This window comes from Hippopotamus amphibius, chromosome 13 (genome assembly GCF_030028045.1).
Source record: "Hippopotamus amphibius kiboko isolate mHipAmp2 chromosome 13, mHipAmp2.hap2, whole genome shotgun sequence".
In the NCBI taxonomy this organism is placed as follows: domain Eukaryota; kingdom Metazoa; phylum Chordata; class Mammalia; order Artiodactyla; family Hippopotamidae; genus Hippopotamus; species Hippopotamus amphibius.
The window spans coordinates 45492185-45512640 of NC_080198.1; the positions used below are offsets into that span (position 1 = coordinate 45492185).

The 20456-nt window shown below is 41.4% G+C and overlaps 2 protein-coding genes across 2 annotated transcripts in view; one reads left to right on the forward strand and one right to left on the reverse strand.

The window, feature by feature from the left end:
• Positions 1 to 20456, reverse strand: part of ANO10 (anoctamin 10) — a 238280-nt gene that overhangs the window by 57433 nt on the left and 160391 nt on the right. The window contains exon 12 of the mRNA XM_057705975.1: positions 7392 to 7508. Within this exon, the coding sequence (XP_057561958.1) occupies positions 7392 to 7508 (117 nt within the window). The remainder of the gene's footprint in view (positions 1 to 7391; positions 7509 to 20456) is intronic.
• LOC130834910 (non-histone chromosomal protein HMG-17-like) lies at positions 15243 to 15719 on the forward strand. Its single transcript, XM_057705977.1, has one exon. It carries the CDS (start codon positions 15325 to 15327, stop codon positions 15559 to 15561), a length of 237 nt encoding a protein of 78 aa, XP_057561960.1. The 5' UTR covers positions 15243 to 15324; the 3' UTR covers positions 15562 to 15719.

Sequence of the window (20456 nt, forward strand, 5' to 3'; positions counted from 1 at the left end):
AGGCTCCAACTGGACCAGCTCCCTGACTTCTGCGGGCGCTTGGCTCCCAAGAGGGCTGGCTGCCCAGAAGCATGACTGTACTGAGGATGCTGTGTCCTTGTGCTCCATGCCATCCAGGGAGCAAATGGTACCTGGATAAGACTCCTTTCTATTTTTAACTGGATCTTAAAATTACTGAGAGTTGCATACATCAATTTGAAAAGAAATAAAAGGGCATCACTAGGCTGATATTTACTGTCTAGATTCTCTGTAAAGGTCTCACCAACTGAAGTCTAATCATTTGAAAATGCCCTTTGCAAAGCAAACAATTTTATTTTCCCCAGTTCGCCTCTCACCTTCAAGTACATCTCATTTGCTTATATATTTAGAAATGCCACAGTTTCCTACGTGACACTGAAAAAAGAACTGCTCTGGGTACTTCTCCTCTCCACGCTCCTTCCCCCACTCACCACGGCCCCCTCCACCCATGAGCTGGAGGAGTGACCAGGACCACTGAGCACTTCCCCCAAGTGGGCTCCATGGCTCCTGCATTGGCATCATTTGGGTGCTGGGTAAAACATGTACCTTTCTGGCCCTTCCCAGAGATCTTGGAGTCTAGCCTTTCTTTTTATAAAATAAAAAAACTGAGGTGCAAGGATGCTACCCAACTCATTCCCAGTGGCAGAACTTGGCTCAGAACTGTTGGCCTGTTCTCAGCACTTACCTGACCATGCTTGGGATCCAGCTTTGCTGGGGGCCCAGGGTGTGCAGCAGTAGGAAGGGTTTTGTTAAATGTAGGTAATCTGGGCCCCACCTTAGATTTAGGGGAACAGAATCGTCACGGTGTGTGGCCTAGCAATATGCATTTTTTCTTTTCCACCACTCCACGCAGCTTGCAGGATCTTAGTTCCCGACCAGGGATTGAACCCGGGCCCTTGGCAGTGAAAGTGCCAAGTTCTAACCACTGGACCCTCAGGGAATTCCTATCACATGCATTTAAAAAAATTTTTTTAAGGTTTTTTCTTTTTTTATGTGAACCATTTTAAAGTCTTTATTGAATCTGTTACAATATCGCCTCTGTTTTATGTTTTGGTTCTTTGGCCCTGAGGCATGTGGGATCCCAGCTCCCTGACCTGGGATCAAACCCACACCCTCTACACTGGAAGGTGAAGTCCTAAGCAGTGGACTGCCAGGGAAGTCCCACGCATTTTTTGAAAGTTCTGCTTTCGAGATGCACAGCCTGATTTAAGGACAGTCCAATGACTTAAATTTCTCAATCACATTTTGTCCATAAAAGGGAATTCAATTGAAAAGTAGCAATTCAAATATAAGTTAGACATAATATAATAATTATTCACGAGTAATCATTTCTATTGACAAGCTTGTTGTCAATTTCTGGTCACTTAACAGTGAAAGACTCTGGGGACAGGCTAGGCAGTAATGAGATTTACTCTTAAATATGTTTTCCATAACTCCATTTTTGATCACGGTCCACCAGCTGACCAGAAGACAAGGCAGGAGTTCTCTCTGCCTTTGGTCCATAGGAACAGCCCAGGGAGGTGAGGTTCCACTTGTTTACAAAGCACATAATTAAATGTCCAAGTAAAAATGTCATTTCCATATCCTAGAAATGACACTAGTTGAGCAAGTAAACTGAAGATATGCCACTGAATTTGAGGTTTTGAAAAGCACAAAGTGGGTGACCTTCTATACCTAGGATCTTTCAGACCTTTTAGGACCTCTACACAGTGAGACTAAAGAGGAAATGTGATGAAAATCTTTGTCTCCGACTGGCAGCAGCATGAACCTGAGTGGCCCAGGCAGCAGTCAGTGTCAACCGTGCAGCAAAGCCCTGGGCCAGCAAGACAGAGGGAGAAAGAGACGCCCTGCTGCCCAGGTCCTACTCTGGACCTTCTATTCTCAGACTGTAATTTTAACAAAAACAAGCAGTGGCCGCAGGTGGGGGGAGGAACGCTTTTCCTGGGTTTGCAGTCAAGGGCCTAGGAAACCACCAGTACTCATCATGGCCTCCTGCCTACTCGACGCATGCGAGACACTGGAGCTGCATGTACACGAATTTCAGTCACTTCAGTGCAAGCCAGGGACACCCTCTAGGGAGGCACTTGATAAACATACCGAGTCGACACCTACTGGGCATCTCTGTCCCACCAGAACCTTAACAGCAAAACCGGCACCAAAATCACGTTTTCTTAGAAGGAGATGTTAATCAGAGAATCACATCTATGTCCTCAGGAGGAAACACCCCAAAGAGACTTAAAACCACTTAGATTTTTTTTCTCCTTAAATAACATAAGATAGAATTTTGGTTGATGTTTCATTTCTCAGTGAAGATGAACATAAACAACACTTGTCTTTGACTCTGAACTTTGCTTTACTGTCAGGCAGGGCGTATCTGGAGATACGGGAGTCCAGGAGCTGAGATGACCTGGGAGGCTATGTGGTCACATCCATAGTAAACACTACTATCTACCAGTCCCTCCAAAGCAAACATGACAGCTCTAAAGCAGGGCTCTCCGGTAAACGTGTCCAGTAACGTAAGACATGTTAGCAATATTCAACACTGAGAAGGACCCTTTACTTTTCAGACAAACACATGGCAGTGCGAAATACTGAGTGAGAGGAAAGCTTTACTAACGTGAAGCAAGATCTCGCCTTGACCTGGAGTTACGGTTGTGTACATGGCCAGGCAGCGAGTTGCCTACCCCAATCTGTAAAACCTCACCAGAAATGTGATCAGTGGAGAAACCTGATTTACCAGAACTCTTCCAGAGACAATGCTGTTCAATGAAAAAAATTTTTTTTGCTTAGATAATCCCTAACATTTTTGGATGCCAAATGCCTTCCCACACAATTTTAAGTTGACATCTACAATTTTCATCATAAATTAAAATAGCTGCAGAAATATATTTTCTAGCATACTGTAAATACTGACAATTAAAAATAAACTATAAGGTCACACTCTTTTAAAGATATCCAAGCAATGCTAAACATTATAGTGATGTGATATCCACCATCACCCATTCAAACGATGCACCAACACGCTCTTAATAGTAAAAATTTTGTTTTTCCTTTTTTCCCTTCTTTGAAGTAACATTTTCTTTTCACTTCTCCCAAAGAATCTTAACCTAATACTTTTTTTTTTGGTTGAAAGTCTTTATCAATCACTTTCTAATACTTTGCTGCAATAATTATATGTTCAAAATTGAAACTTAAGAAGCCTTTAAAATTTCTTATGACCAGGAGTCTCACAATAAGTATTTAAATTTTTCTTCTGGACTGACTGATCGTTACAATTATTATTGATACATAAATGATAAAAGTTCTATAAACAGAGTACACATTTTGATACACTATTGAACATAAATTTCTAGCTATATTTTGGAAATGCATCTCTTAAGGGGATGCAGGGCGTGAACTAAGGGTGCTTTTATCAAATGCAGCTTAGTTCCTGACACCTCCATTTTGAAAGATTCTGTCACCTGGGGGGGGTGCTTAACTCTGGGGACAAGGCACATGGTAGAGTTCGAAATGGTGAGAGGTGTGGCTTCCTTCTGCAATCTGGGAGAAGGATGCTTGTGAGAGGCAAGGAGGCGTGGCCATGGACAGCCAGGAGGGACCAGCAGGACCCCTGCGCGTGCTCAGGCGGTTATGCTCAGGAAGGAGGACTCATGTCAGTTGAGAATCGGAACATCAAGGCACTCATGACGGTCTGTGCCCACGTGTTCCTCGCAAAGTCTAAGGAACGTTGCTATCTGGAACCTTCCTGTCCATCCTACTTCTCCGCCCCTCACCCATGTGGCTCAGCCTCTCCTACAAGTGAGAGCTGAGCACATTATTTCCTCAGTTTGTCCAATTTATCTTTTGAATTTTCTTTTTTTCTGTGATACACAAGTTTAAAATTTTCATGTATCTTAGTGCATCAATATTTTCCTTTATAATCTCGGGGGTTTGTGTCCTGATAGGAAGGCACTCCCTACTGGAAGGTGTAGCCATGCTTTTTAATAGAGCTTTTGTGGTTTAAGTTTTTTACATTTGAACTGTGTCGGGCGGGGGGCCGGGCGAGAGGTATGTAAGAAATGAGGTAGAATAAAGTGTAACAATTTTCAGAATAAAGTGTAACAATTTTCCCAAACAACTCTTTGTCATTAAACCAGGTAACAAACAATCTTTATTTTTCTCCACTGATATAAAACATCACTTTTACTATATACTAAGGTCCCATTTTTACTTGGGTCCATTTATGAACTCTCTGCTCTATTCCACTGACCTGTCCATTCCTCCTCTAACTCAAAATGGACTTAATTACCATAACGATTGAAGTATTCAGAATAGCCTTTAACATCTGGCACAGCTAGAGGCCTCATTTTTCTTCTTTTTCAAAAGTTTCCTTGCTTTCTCAAACGTTTATTTCTATGTATTTGAATTGGCATTACATTTTCACAAGATTGAATCTTTTGAGCCCAGCAGAGTTTAAAAAACATTCTTCATATATCGATTATCTACATAGTTTTCATAAATTGCCACTTAAAGATTTTATATTTTGGTTTATTCTGTAAATGGGACTTTTCCTTTAATAATATTTTCAAATTGGTTATTATTTTTTTTGAAAGGAAACAAATGATTTTTAGATAAGCTTTACAACCTGCCTCTTTACGGAATTTTCCTACTGTTATAAAATTTTATCTTGTGATTTTTAGACATATAATCTTATAATCTTCAAGTAATGATAACTTTGCCTCTCCCAGGTTACTTGAACTCATCTCTTCCTCTCGTTTAACTGTATTGATTACGTCTCCAGAACAACACTAAAAGTCAGCAGTGATAATGGGTCCCCTGACACTGCTGTGAATGCTTCTGGCGTTTCACCTACTAAGCAGGATGCTGCATTTCCATCTAACAGACAAGCACACTGGGGAGCCCACATGCTGGAGGTGAAACTGCCCTACAGCCAGGAAGCACAGCCCGTTCAGTCTTCCCACCCGCTGTGACAAACACCAGCACAGCAAACGCGGTGGACCCGGGTTCTCCCTCTTCTCTGTACTCTGATCACAAGCCTTATTCTGCTGGGGTATCCCCACCTCATCAGGATCAGGTTCTGCCGCAGTGTGGGGTTCCCCTGAGACAGGCTGGGACCTGGGACCCTTCGCTGCAGTGCTGCAATGCTTGCATCTGGACATACCTCTCCTCAAGCAACAAAATACAAAGAAACTATGTGGGACTCAAAACAACTGTGTGCATGCCAGGCAGTTGGGGCAAATTCTGGACCAAAAGATACAAAAAGACCAAAAAAACCACCCCAACGGCCACTTCTGAGGAGCTGGGAGCAAAATCCTGGTGTCGGGACCAGAAGCAGGGTATTGCACGCGCGTGCCCCCTGCACTCAACAGCACAAAGGGGTGGGCAGAACACCTAAGCCACCCACCTGGACCGACCCCTGGACGCACCCCTCCCCTCCCCCCGTATGAGGAACCAGCTCGCCCTCCCCCCTATCCGGGAATGAGCAAGGGAACCTGTTACTTGTTTTCACTTCCTCCTGCGGCCACAGGGGCCCCAGTAAAGCCTTGCCTGAATTTCTTGTCTGGCCTCTAGTCCATTTCTATTGCTTGGGGAAGGCCAAGAATCCTGGTCGGTACCCCTCCTGTCTGGAGCACCACTCTTGGAGCGCTTGCTTCTATCAGAAGGTTGGCTTGGGTGGGTCCTCCTCACGTTTTTTTTTCTCCCAATTCCCCAAACATAAAAGGAAATATTTCTGTAAAAGGTGGTTTGGAGGCGTACAGGACTGCACGGGTCAGAGAGGTCTTGGACCCTGAGCTGTCCCCTCCGGTGATGCTGCCTTATTGATTTTCTCGTGCATTAATTTCCTGTGTTTCACTGGAGACGACCAGCTCTGGGCATCTAGGGATCTTTGGTCTCCCTACTCTCATTCTGCTACATGTAGAAAATCACCAAAATGGTGAACTCCATCCAGCATGGCTTTCTAAATTCTCTTTGTCGGGCAGGGGTGGGTGGGGGCTCTTTGGTAGAATGTGGAAGTATCGGGAAGAGGGTTCTACTTCCACAGCATTTTTTTGCTGCTTCTGCTCTCTGTGAGATTATTACTCAGGATTCTAGTTTCTCACTTCTCCTCCCCTAATGTTTCCGTAGAGGGCAGACTTAGACTCTGTGGAGCTGCCCCAGGGCGACTCTTGGAAATCTCTGCCTAGCTCTTGCTGAATGCCAGGTCTAGTCTTCATTTAACATTGCTTGGATATTTTTGTTTTGCTTAGTTTAGTTCTTTAAACCTATTTGTTGCTCATATTAGGAATTTGGTTTTGTTATGCCATCCTCAGATGGAATCTTCTCCAAAAACAAAAACAAACTAAACAACCCAATCAAAAAATGGGCAGAAGCCCTAAATAGACATTTCTAGAAGAAATACAGATGGCCAAGAGGCACATGACAAGATGCTCAACATCACTAATTACTAGAGCAATGCAAATCAAAATTACAACAAGGGATCATGTCACATCTGTCAGAATGGCCATCATCAAAAAGTCTACAAACAATAAATGCGGGAGGAGGGCGTGGAGAAAAGGGAACGCTCCTACATTGTTGGTGGGAATTTAAATTGGGAACAGCCACTCTGGAGAACAGTATGGAGGTTCCTTAAAAAAACTAAAAATAGAGCTGCCATACGATCTAGCAATCCCACTCCTGGGCCTATATCTGGAGAAAACCATGGTTTGAAAGGACACACACACCCCAATATTCATTGCAGCGCTATTTACAACAGCCAAGACATGGAAGCAACTAAAATGTCCATCGACCGATGAATGGATAAAGAAGATGTGGTACATACATACAATGTAATATTACGCAACCATTAAAAAGAATGAAGTAATGCCATTTTCAGCAACATGGATGGACCTGGAGATTATCATACTAAGTCAACTAAGACAGAGACAGACAAATATCATATGATATTGCTTACATGCAGAACCTAAAAAAATGATGCAAATGAACTTATTTACAAAACAGAAACAGACTCACGGACTTAGAAAACAAACTTACAGTTACCAAAGGGGAAGGGTTGGGGGGAGGAATAAATTGGGAGTTTTGGTATTGACATATACACACTACTGTATTTAAAAAAGATAACCAACAAGGACCTCCTATATAGCACAGGGAACTCAGCTCAGTATTCTGTAAGAACCTAAAGAATTTGAAAAAGAATAGATACGTGTATACGTATAACTGAATCACTTTGATGTACACCTGAAACTAATATGACATTGTTAACCAACTATACCCCAATATAAAATAAAAATTAAAAAAAAAACTGGAATCTTCTATATTTGTTTAAACTGGTAACTTCAAGGCTGAAGGAAATGCTGAGAGAGAGTTGCCCTTACCTGCTGCTTGAGCGCCTCCAAAGATTCAAACTCCAATCTAGCCAGTTTCATCTGGATATGCCGTGGCTTATCAGGTATAGCAAATGCAAGGATGAACTTCAAAGCCAGGAGTGCATGCTGAAAACAAGAAAGAGCACACATTACTGGAACACATCAGACCATGTGGGCGAAGAAACAAATTAGCACCTAAACACTGCGATCCTTCTCATTAATCTTGGGTCATTTCTAATTACTGGCCTGTGATGTATCACAGATCAACCAGGTCCATTAGCTATATTTAATCCACCCCACTGTGGCCCATTCAGTAATTATTGACTTACTTTGCTTTACTCTTTTAAAATCAGTTATTCCCTTAAAATGATACCATATGTTTGCTACTCTCTATGAAAAATAAAGTTTATTCTGAAAAGTCTTCCACAAAATGTTTTTTCCTACCCGTCTTAATTCTCAATGCATTTAGTGTGCAACATGTGCAGAGTCAAACGTGTAACATGTCACAAACAGGTAACAACATCCTTCTCTGTGCTGTGCTTTAGGCTGAGTTACATGAAATGCCCATGTGCCTTAGACAGCCGGTGCCGTGACTGCTCTGCATCCCCAATAGTGTCTGGCGCAGTTTCTTTCATGAAATGACAATCAATAAATACTGATGAGTTGCTTGACTCTAATGTACTACCTTATGCTGTGGACTCCACATAGTGTGAGGCAGAAATGAATACAGAAATGTAGAGCGTATTCTTTATATTATGTTAATGTGTATCCTTTATAACCTGGGAAACTTAGAACCTGGCTATCTTATTTCCCTTCTGCACCAACACCACACAGAGGTTCTCTAACACAATAACATGAGATTTATAATTATGCTTCTTTCTCTGCAGAAATAAGCCAGCAGGACTGCTTCCCCTGGTAAGCCTGCTCCTCAGATGCACAGCCTTGACTCTTGCTGTTTCTCCAGTTCTGCCCTCACCTTGCGACCCAGGGTCAACACCCACAGAAACCTGAACGATCGTAACAACAAAGTTGCCTCTTTGATGATAACATTAATTACTAAATATTAAAAATTGTAAAATAAAATAGGGAATAATTAAAAGGCATTAAGAAAATCAGTGAAGGAGATGGAACAGTCTCTAAGAAATGCTGCATTGAATTATTGACAGACAAGGAAGACTGCTGAGAAAAAAAAAGAGAATTCCTTACTTTTCAAAAGGGGGATAACGTGTGGGTATCCCCTGGGAGAAGCGTGAAATAATGAAGGAAATCAGCATCATGCCAGAACAAGCAATAATTCGATACAAAGACCTGAGAACTGGGAGAACCCCAGGGCAGGCCAGGCACTGCCTGGTATTACGGAGATCTGGACTGGACCAGGGTTGGGCAGTCTTCACTGAAATGTGACTGCCATGACCAAAGAAGGCACTGGAACATACTGATTGGGTGTCTGTAGTGTGAAAAGAAGAAAATAAAACAGATGACATCATGTGGTGTAATTCTGAACCAAGGGAATTAACAGGAACCTGGATAAAATCTACAAAGAATAAATGAATAATTCAGAAAGAGCTATGCTGTCATTATTTCATTCCATTGGAGTATTGAGACATAATTTTATATAAGACTTAACCTCTTCAGTAGAAATGTCAGACAAGAAATAAATTAGCGAATGAGAAGAAATCGCCTGTGCTTTTCAGAAACAGTGTGTCCTCAAGTTGCCAGAGCCCCACCATGACCTGGTCACTGGGCCCATTCTGTCTCCCCTAACAAATCTGTCCCCATTTTCTCTTCTCTGGAGTCTCAGTAGGAATTATTGAGAAAGAAGACCCTGCCAAAGTATCTTTCTCAATATTGCACACAGGGGACCTGTAAGATGTGTCAGTTTTTCTTTGGGAAACAGGACTGGCTACTGGGTGACTGGGCAAGGATGCCACAGACCTCAGTGCTCATGATTTCCATATGAAATGTTCATAAAACTTTCTTGAATTGAAAAAAGAAAAGGTTGGTATTTATTAGACAATATTAGTTAAAACAGGAAGTCATTTTCACACGGTTAAAACACTTAAGCAGCAACAGGCTTTTATGAGTGGTTCTCTATAGTTTCCTAAAAATATTCTATAATAAATGCTTTTAAAAGCCCATATGTAGAGAAATCATTTTCTTCGGAACTATATTTGCAAAATAGGTTCCTAGTAGACCTACTTATTTCAAGCTTTTCACTTCCCGCCGAACAACTCCAGGGTCACGCTCCCTGAAGAGCCCCACAAGGCCACACAGCCGAGTAGTCTTCACTGGCTCCCAGCATCACCGAAAGCCAGCAGGGGAGTAGCCCTGTGTCCATCCGCTCTACTCATGACTAGCGTACTGGACACAGCAGCGACAGAGATGACGTTCTGGCTCCCAGTCTAGATGGGGAGATGAGTAAGGACCAGCCACCGCACCGCACACGGGAGTGTTACTGCCAGGGTACACATGGGACCAGAAGCACTTGGACCAGCAGGTATCCCGATTTCCAGCAGGTCAGAGAGGGTTTCCTGAGGGAAGTAAGTCTGAGCAGAGACATGATGGATGAGAAGGAGTCAGCTAGGCAAGGAGAGGGGGCCGAAGTGTTTTCCAGGGAGAGGACACATGTACAAAGGGATGGGGAGGCTGAAGACAGAGGGGCTGCAGAGGCAACCAGGAGCCCAGGGACACAGGAGCTGTGTGAGCAGGCAGCGGAGTGAGGAGGCGCTGAAGGCGTGAAAATGGGAATGACTCGATCAGATTCCTCTGTGGCAGGGGGCTTGGACGAGTGCGGAAGTGCAGGCACATCAGCAGGGTGACCTGAGTGTGTGGAAGAGTAGCGGGGCTGACGCTCCTGGAGTGACTGGACGCTTTGTCAGCAGAAGACTCGCCAGGCTACCGGGACTCGTGCACTGAGCACAGCACAAGGGCAGGCTGGAGGGGAGAAGGGTCTGCGTGGGCTGTAGATTTTCAGACGTCCATGGAGTGTCTGGGTGGACACGTCCAGCACGTAGGATGGCAGAGGGGTCTCACGTTCACGGGAGGGCTGGAGGCAGAGACGTGGGAGGCACGGATATATGTGTGTAAGTGGCAAATAAAGCCATGGGAGTGGACAAGATTCGCAAGGCTGTGCAGTGAGAGAGAAAAGACGAGATGCGGCTAGACAGTGGCAGAGGATGGAAGTGAGGGAACCGAAACACGCATGACAAGAGGAGGGAAGGGGCCACCAAGACGTCTGAGAAGCAGCAGGCAGGCGTCAGCAGAAGCCTCGGGGGTTCTGGAGTTTCAGAAGCAAAGGAGAAAGAAAGAAGCCAGGCACAGAGGGTGTTGGAAGGTCAAGTACACGAAGCCGGAGGAGAACATACACGTTTAAGCCCCAGGAGACCTCCGGTGACCCCCCCGGTGGGAGTGGCTTTGGCCGAGTGGTCACAGAAGCAGGATTTAGTGAGCTGAGAAGGGACTGGCAGGGAGGCTGGAGGAGGGAGGTGCCGACCACAGGGTTCAGAGTCTTCCGGCAAAGGCGGGGTGAGGACAGAGACCTGGACTGGCCAGGTGTTTGTTCTTTACAGGCGTAAGTCCTAAACATGTTGAGGTGCTTTGGGGAAGGAACCGAGAGAATGGCCAAAGGTGAAGCTCCTGGAAGAAGTTCCAAGGCACAGAGCCAGGCTGTCGTGCCAGGCAGGGGCTTAGCCATGAACAGGGGGTCTGACACGGTCCCTGTCGAGGAGAGAGGGCTGACCACGAGGGACAAAAGCATAAGGGCACTAATTTGAGACTTAAGAATTTTAAAGACATTTATTGCTTAGAATATGCAATTCAATACTTAAAATGAGGAAGGACAGGTGAGAATGACACACAGCATTCTTACTTCTCTTTGCAGAGCTAATTGCAAATCATCATTAAGTATCCTTTCCTCAAAATAGATAATCATAATCCTCAGTAGGAAAAAAAAAACTGCCTCAAAGAACACAACAAAAATGCCAACTTTATTAACTAGGTTGGAAGAAATATCAACATCTTCACAATGAAATTTTGTTTGGATGGTGACACTTTGGGCAATCTCTTTATCTTTAGTCTTCAATGGACATGCATTAGTTTTGTACAGCAAAAAAATACTTATGTGAAAAAGAACACAGTGATTCCACTTCTCATTTAACAATGAACTCCACGTGCCCTGCCAGGCTCCTAACCCACCCGGTCACCACTGCCTGTGTGCTCAGACCCAGACCAGACAACCTGCAGCTCAGAGAGTCTGGCGTTTAATTGGGAGTCCAGGAAGCTGGGGAAAGCAATCACTGTGTATTCACACATTCTACAAATGCACGGAGTGCACTGCTGCGGGGCCAGACTGCTTTGATGGTGGCCTTCTCCCACCTTACCTCTCAAAACCTTCTGTCACACGGATTCTGCCCCGCCCCCCAACTTTGCTACACTCTCAGAAGTTTCACCAATTTTAGGTTTGCTTTGGCTTCACACACATCATCTTTAAAAAGTGAAAATACTCTCAGAGGGTTAAGAAGCTTCACTATTCACAGATATCTGTTAATTACGTTAATTAGCTGGTGTGAGCAAACACTCTCTCTCTGTACTCCCCCCACCCCAATAACCGTGAAAACTTGAGAGTGGGGGCGGGGGAAGGCACCACAGCAGCTATAACACAGGGCATCATCTTCAAGGAAGAGGGGTAAAGAGAAGCAGGGAGGAACCAACATGGTCTGAATGACCAGAAAAGGATAAATTACCCTCTTCCTTCTTTTTACTGGGTTTTTGTACCCAGAATCCAGAATTCAAGTTGAGCATCACGATGCTCAACTAGTCTAGCCTAGAAACCTAAATAACATTTATAGCACTATGTTTCAAAAGATCAATTTTTAAAATTGCGTTTATATTTTTCATACAGAAAATCTGTTTCAAGGCTGGGAACTACTTTATGCTAACTGAACAGACAAAAAAATTGTAATTTTTAGCTATTTTTACTTGTTTTCATAAATAAAAGAAAGCCTAAGATAAAATACAAATCTGCTCTGATTTGAAGAGAAACACATTGAAATGAATAGCTGGGTTGGCTTTTCATAGCTTGTCTATGAAAAGAGAAGACATTTTATGGGCCATGATTGTGATTCTTCACCAACAATCTTCCTTTAAAGTGAAACTCACAAAATTTATCCTAAACAAAGTAAAGTAGAAAAGAAACACTGAGGGGTGAGGTGGGGAGATGGGCAGAACTTTAAAAAGAATAAATACTAAGAAGTTGGCTACCCTTGACAATATGCTTCAAGTAATAATTATAGGGTGTCTTAGTTGGAAAAGGGAAAAAGAACAGGACCAGAGAAAACTGGCGCTCAGATGCTACACACTTTTCAGTGCCAGTGGTGAAGTACTACCATCATGGCATCATTCACCTGTGGTCACTGCAGGGCTGTCAGACTCTTGGGAGTCTTGTGCCAGGTGCACAGAGAGTGAGTGGAACCATTTTATTTTACAAAAACTAGAAAATTCATGATATGATCGACTGTAGCAGCTGTGTTTGTAGCAGTGTGTCCCCAACCCTGTCTCTTCTGAAATAGAAAATGCAAATTAGAGTTGAATTCTTAGAATTCTGAAAAACTAATTTGATTTCTACAGTGGTAGGTCTGCCACGTTACCTCTTTCCATTCAGAGTCCACTGAATAAAAGATAAGTCCTTCAAAAAAAGCATCCTCTGCTGATTATCAGACAAATTAAATGCCAAGTGCCAATTAATAAGAAATGATTAATGAAGCTAAGACTAAAAAATATGGAATTAGGCCCTTAAGGAAAAAAAAACCAGGGATTTTTATTTTAAGATGGTAGGTCAAGCATGCACATGTACTTCTTTTACCTCCCCAGGGTCCCCTGAAATGACAGAAATATACAGTCTAAAAAGAACAAGACTGGAAAACAAGAGAATTTGCCAAAACTTCTGACTATAGGACTTACGGAGTGGAGAGAGCTGCTCAAGTCTCCTGAGACAAAGGCAGGTCCTCCCAAAGGAGCCTCAGAAGAGAGCTAACGTCAGATTCAACCCCACGAAAGGTAAGGACTGGGGTAGAGAGTCACCACCAAAGTGAAAGCATTAAAGAACTATCCTCAGAAGAACTGGGGCCATAGGAAGCCCTTCTCGTGCCACCTTACAACAGAGTAACCGCAGGTTCTATTTTTGCACTAAAGCCAAAAACATACCCTTTAAAGAAAGCATGTGGTCTTCTGGGAGAGCTCCTTGTGTGGGGGTGCTAGGCCGAAGAGAGAAGCCGAGCCCAAGGTCATACAGAGTCTTACTAAAGACTTGGAGGCCAGAGTGATGCCAGCTGTATGGCAGGATAGGAAACCCCAGACCTCATTCCCCCACAGAGACACTGTCTTACCAGCAACAAACAGTCCAAAAAGCCTTTGTGAGAACTTCAGAAAACAGCTAAGAAGCTACAGTACATTAGGGAAGCACAAAGCTAAAAACAGCTGCTTTAAAATGAGTAAGTGAGTAAGAAATGCTGTTGGATTTCACCTATGATAACCTTTTGTCCAAGCTGGCACAGCTCAGCACAATTGGGAGAAAACAGCCAACTTGGGGCTTCTTCAAGAAGGATAGAGAAGTAGAACGTACATTCAATATTCCACCTTTTTGAGGAACTTCCCTAGGAACTGGTTTCTGTCTTATTAGACTGAGAGCACTGGAGAGGATCCTGCATACTTTGGATGCCCGACAGGCCAATAAGAACAAAGGAGAGGTTGTTGAAATACCAGAGAATCTGTAGTACTGAAGACAGACACCAGAGGGAAGAAGAGATTACAAACTCCTAAAAAAGAAACCAGCAGACTTCCCTAACTGGGAAACTACATGTGCAAGCCCAGAAAAGACACATCTCCAGAAGGTTTGAGACATTCCTAGAATCTCTAGCTGGGCAGACCGAAGGAGGTCTTTGCCTGTACAAAGCTAGTTTCTAAAGACAGGGAGAGGTGGCTGTTTTTTCAATGCCCAAATCTCAGCAAAAAAATAACAAGGAATAGAAACAAATAGAAATAAGACACAATAAAGGAAAATAATAAATCTCAAAAAAAGACCCTAAAGAAACAGAAATCTATAAATTACATGACAAAGAATGCAAAACAATCCTCTTAAAGAAGCTCAATGAATTACAAGAGAACACAGATAGACAACTAATCAAAATCAGGAAAACGATGTATGAACAAAATGAAAATATCAACAATACTGGAAAAGAAAAGAACCACCAAGCAAATTCTGGAACTGAAGAATGTAATAACTGCACTGAGAAGTTCACTAGGTGGGTTCAACATCAAACCTATTCAAGCAGAAGAAAGAATCTATGAACTCTAAGACAGGTCATCTGAGATTACTGAGTCAGAAGAGCAAAAAGAAAAAAGAATCAAGAAAGATGAAGAAAGCTTAAGATACTTAATGGACATCAGCAAGTAGACCAATATGTGCATTATGGGAATCTCAGAAAGAGAAAAGAAAGAGGCAGAGAGCTTATCTGAAGAAATAATGGTCAAAACCTTCCTAAGTGTGAGGAATGAAATGGACATCCAAATTCAAGAAACTCAAAAGACTCCAACTAGGATGAACCCAAAGAACTCTATACTGAGAAATATTGTAATCAAACTGTCAAAGGACAGAGAGAGTCTTGAAAGTAGCAAGATGTGTCACATTATGTATAAGGGAGCTACCATAAGATTATCAGATGAGTTCTTAGCAGAAAAAAATATAGGCCAGAAGGGACTAAGATGACATATTCAAAGGGTTAAAAGTAAAAAGCTGCCAACCAAGAATACTACATCCAGCAAAACTGCTTCAAAAGTGAAAGAGAGGCAGTGTGAAGAAGAGGCGAGAGCGACCCCTGGACCGGTGAAAGCCCACGTGCCACTGCATCCCCATGTCCAGCGCGTACGTCCCGCCACCGTCGCCACCATGCCCAAGAGAAAGGCTGAAGGGGATGATAAAGGAGATAAAGCCAAGGTGAAGGACGAACCACAGAGAAGATCTGCAAGGTTATCTGCTAAACCCACTCCTCCAAAGCCAGAGCCCAAGCCTAAAAAGGCCCCTGCAAAGAAGGGAGAGAAGGCACCCAAAGGGAAAAAGGGGAAGGCTGATGCTGGCAAGGATGGAAATAACCCTGCAGAAAATGGAGATGCCAAAACAGACTAGGCACAGAAAGCTGAAGGTGCTGGAGATGCCAAGTGAAGTGTGCGCATTTTTGATAACTGTGTACTTCTGGTGACTGTACAGTTTGAAATACTATTTTTTATCAAGTTTTATAAAAATGCAGAACTTTGTTTTACTTTTTTTTTTAAGCTATGTTGTTAGCACACAGAACCCTTCACTGTATTTTGGGGAAAGGGCACATGCCACTAATAGTTTGTCTCCAAAGCTGGATTGACATGGGGGAAAAACACCTTTCCCGTCTAGTTTTGAGGGACTTCCTCTTGGTTACCAGGAAGGAGGGATTCCTTGATGTTGACATAGTAGCCACCTTGGCACAAATGCCTTGTGGTATGGAAAAACTAAAATTAGTTTTTATGCCCTCTTCTCCATCTCCACCTTCAGCATAGACTTGACTCCCTTAAACCCAGAGACCTGTTGGAACCTGACCCCCAAAGATTGGTTACTAGTATGTCAGGCAATCTGGACTTTCCCATGTCACCACTGAGATGGCATCCCTCAAAAGGGCAGCAGTTCCTTTTTTAGACTGTGGATCTTCAGATTGATACTTCTGCCATTTTCATTTCCATTACCTGAAAGTCAGGGTCGGCTTGTGAAAAGTTGTTAAACAACATGCTAAATGTGAAATGTCAACCCTCACTCTAAACTTTCCCTATTCAGAGTACCACATGAAGACTTCATTGGGTTTTATAGTGGCTTTCTGATTTTGGTAGTCCATTGAAAAAGGGAGTTTGAAAGTTGTTGTATACTGTTAACGATTGTCTGCCCATGTCCTGCCTGAAATACCATGATTGTTTATGAAAAGTATCTTTAATAAAGCTGGATACAGTTTGGCTTGGAAAAAAAAAAAGTGAAAGAGAAATAAAGACCTTTCCAGATAAACAAAAGCTAAGGGAATTCATCACCACCACACTTGCCTTAGAAGAAATACTAAAGGGAGTCCATCAAGTTGAAATGAAAGAATGCTAGACAACAACACAAAAAGCATATAAAAATATAAAACTTTCTGGTGAAGGTAAATAAATAGACAAATCAGTATACAGTAATGGTGGTGTGTATATCACTTTTCATTCTGGTGTAGAATTTAAAGCATAAATTCATAAAAAAACTATAACTATAAAATTGTGTAATTTGTGACATCAATAACATAAATTGGAGGGGAGATGTAAAAGAGTAGAGATTTTGTACGTGACTGAAGTTTTCATCATTTTAAAATAGATTATTATACTATAAGATGTTTTATGTACTCTCTATGGTACCACAAAGAAATACCTACAGAAAATACATAAAAGAAAAATGAAAAAGAAATCAAAACAAGTCACTACAAAAAAAAAAAAATCAACAAAACACAAAGGAATACATCGAGAGAGAAAAAGGACAAAATAACTATCAGACATACAGAAAAAAATGAATAAAATTGCAATAACAATTGTTACTACCAGTAATTACTTTAAATGTAAAAAGATAATATTCCCTGATCAAGAGACATCAAGAGGCTGAGTAAATTTAAAAAAAAAAATCCAACTATATGCTATCTATAAGAGACTCACTTTAGATGTAAGAACAAATACAGGATACAAGTGCAAGGACAGAAAAAGATATTCCATGCAAATGGTAACCACAAAAAAAAAAAAAAAAAGAGTAGAAGTCATGATACTTATATAAGACAAAATAGACTTTAAGTAAAAGACTTAGACGAGACAAGGAGGGCATTATACAATGATAAAGGGTCAATTCACCAGGAAGAAATAATAATTATATATTATTAACATCAGAGTACCCACATATATGAAGTAAAAATTGACAGAACTGAAGGAAAAAGTAGACAATAATGCAATAATAGTAGGATATTTAAGTACTCCACTCTCAATAATAGATACAGCAACCAGATAAAATATCAATAAGGAAACAGAGGACTTAAACAATACTACAGACCAACTGGACCTAACGGAGAAGGACAGAACACTCCACTCAACAACAGCAGAATACACATTCTTCTAAAGCACACATGGAATATTCTCTAGGACAGATCACCTATTAGGCTACAAAACACATTGTAACAAATTTAAGAACATTGAAATCATATCAGTTATCTTTTTTAGACAACAGTGGAGTGAGACTAGACATCAACAGCAAAACGAAAACTGAAAAATTAACAAATAAATGAAAATTAAACAACAAACTCTTTAACAACCAATGGGCCAAAGAAGAGATCACAAGGGAAATTAGAAAATATTTTGAGATAAATGAAAATAATATACCAACACCTATGGGATTCAGGAAAAGCAGAACTAAGAGGGAAAGTCATTGTCTTAAATGCATTCATTAAAAAAGAAGAAATATCTCAAATCAACAACCCAGTTTATATCACAAAGAACTAGAAAAAGAACAACAAACTAAACCCAAAGTTATCAGAAGGAAGGAGATAAAGATTAGAGCAGAAATAAATGAATTAGAAAATGAAAAGCAATAGAAAAAATCAATGAAACTAAGAGGTGGTTTTTTGAAAAGACCAACAAATCAACAAACTCTGAGCTTGACTAACAAAGAAAAAAAGGCTCAAATGACAAAAATCAGAAATGAAAGAGGAGACATTATAACTAAAGCCAGAAATAAAAAGGATTGTAAGAGACTCCTAGGAATAATTATATGCCAACAAATTGGATAACCTAGAAAAAAATGGATAAACTCCTAAAAACATACAACCTACAAAGACTGAATCATGAAGAAATAAAAAGTCTGAACAGATACAGAACTAGTAAGAAGATTTAATCCATAATAAAAAACCTCCCAACAAAGAAAAGCCCATAAACAGATGGCTTCACTTGAGAATTCTACCGAACATATAAAGAGAAATTAGCACCAATCCTTCTCAAACTCTCCCCCTCAAAAAACTGAAGATAAGGGAACACCTACAAATTTATTTCATTCTGTGAAGTCAGCATTACTTTAATACCCAAACCGGACAAACATACTACAAGAAAAGAAAACTACAGACCAATATCCCTGATGAATATCGATACCAAAATCCTCAACAAAATGCTAGCAAAGTGAATTCAGCAGCACAGTGAAGGATTATGCACCACAGTCAAGTAGTTTTTATTTCTGGAATGCAAGGATGGTACAACATATGAAAAAGAACATAACACATTACCAGAATGAAGGAAAAAAACATGATCCTTTAAGTAGACGAAGAAAAAGCATTTGACAAAATTCACTTCCTTTCATGATAAATACAATCAACAAGAAGAAAATAAGGAAAGAACCTCAACATAATAAAGACCATATATGAAAAGCCCATAACTAACATCACAGCCAATGGTGAAAAGCTCAAAGCTTTTCCTCTAAGATCATGAACAAGGCAAGGACGACCTTCTCACTACTTCTATTCAACATATTACTGGAAATCCTAGCCAAAGTAATTAGGTAGCTGCTATGGAAAACAGTATGGAAGGTAAAAACAGAATTATAATATTATCCAGCAATCGCACTTCTGGATATATATGAAAGAAAGAAAGAGAGAAGGAAAGAGAAAGAGAGAGAAAAGAAAAGAAAAGAAAGCAGAATGTTGAAGAGGTATTTGCATACCCATGTTCACTGTAGCACTAATCACAATAGCCAAGAAATAGAAGCAACCAAAATGTCTGTGAGTGGATGAACAGATAAAAAAAATGTGGTATATACATATGGGGGAATATTATTCAGCCATTTAAAAACAAGGCAGAGAGTTTCAGTTTCGCAAGATAAAATCTCTAGAGATCTGCTCTACCACAATGTGCATATTGTTAACACTACTGTAATGTACATTTGAAAATGGTTAAGATGATAAATTGTATGCTATGTGCTTTTCCCACAATTAAAAGACTCACAGGCCCAAAATCCCAACAATCCCCCCCTCCCCCATCAAAAAAAAGCCAAACATGGATGGGTACCGCTGTCCAGGATGGCAAACACCCAAGTTCTTCAGACACAGAGTAAGGCCAGTCGAATCCCTGGGTGGCCAGTCTGTTCCTTGCTCCTGAACCTTCCAGGGACCCTCCTCATGTACTGATAGAATCTCCTACCACAGGAGAACCCTTCTGGGGAACAGACCTGCACACCCACGCTGGCAGAGGGAAGCCACAGCAGCTCTTTGTCTCACCACCCCAGTTACCAGACGGTGCCACAAAGCTGAGGACCACAAATGCGATGACCAAGATGAACAAACAGAGGACAAAGGCAGACATCTGGGGAGCATGTAAGAACTCAGAGTTTACTGTCCACACGCGCTATATGAAAAACAAAATTACTTGGAGTTACTCCAGGAAAATGAAAATGGAAGCTAAGAGGATGACATGGAAAATAAGAAACAATAGCATCTGACCATGACTTATAAGAGGCTAAAAGAAAACAAAAGATGACCCTTTGAATAGAGACACAGACATAGAGAACGGACTTAGGGACATAGGGGGAGAAGGGGAGGGTGGGCTGACTTGAGAGATTAGCATTGACAGACATACGCTACCATGTGTAAAACAGATGGCTAGTGGGAAGCTGCTGCAGAGCACAGGGAGATCAGCTCGGTGCTTTGTGATGACCTAGAGGGGTGGGATGGGGAGGGTGGGAGGGAGACTCATGAGGGAGGGGATATATGTATACATATAACTATTGTACAGCAGAAACTAACACAACATTGTAAAGCAATTATAATCCATAAAGATATTTTAAAATAAGACGCTTTGGATTTGAATGCTTAGAAGGTTCTCTTTTAAGAGGCAAAGTGTTAATCCTAGGATTATATTTCCTTCTCTTCAGATTCAATAATACTAATGGTTAAACAGTATATAATATTCATAATATTATAAATGTTCATTCTGTTTTTATCATCAACTAGGAGACAA

Coding starts and splice junctions, on each gene's coding strand:
- LOC130834910 (XM_057705977.1), top strand. CDS start 15,325: ATGCCCAAGAGAAAGGCTGAAGGGGATGATAAAGGAGATAAAGCCAAG.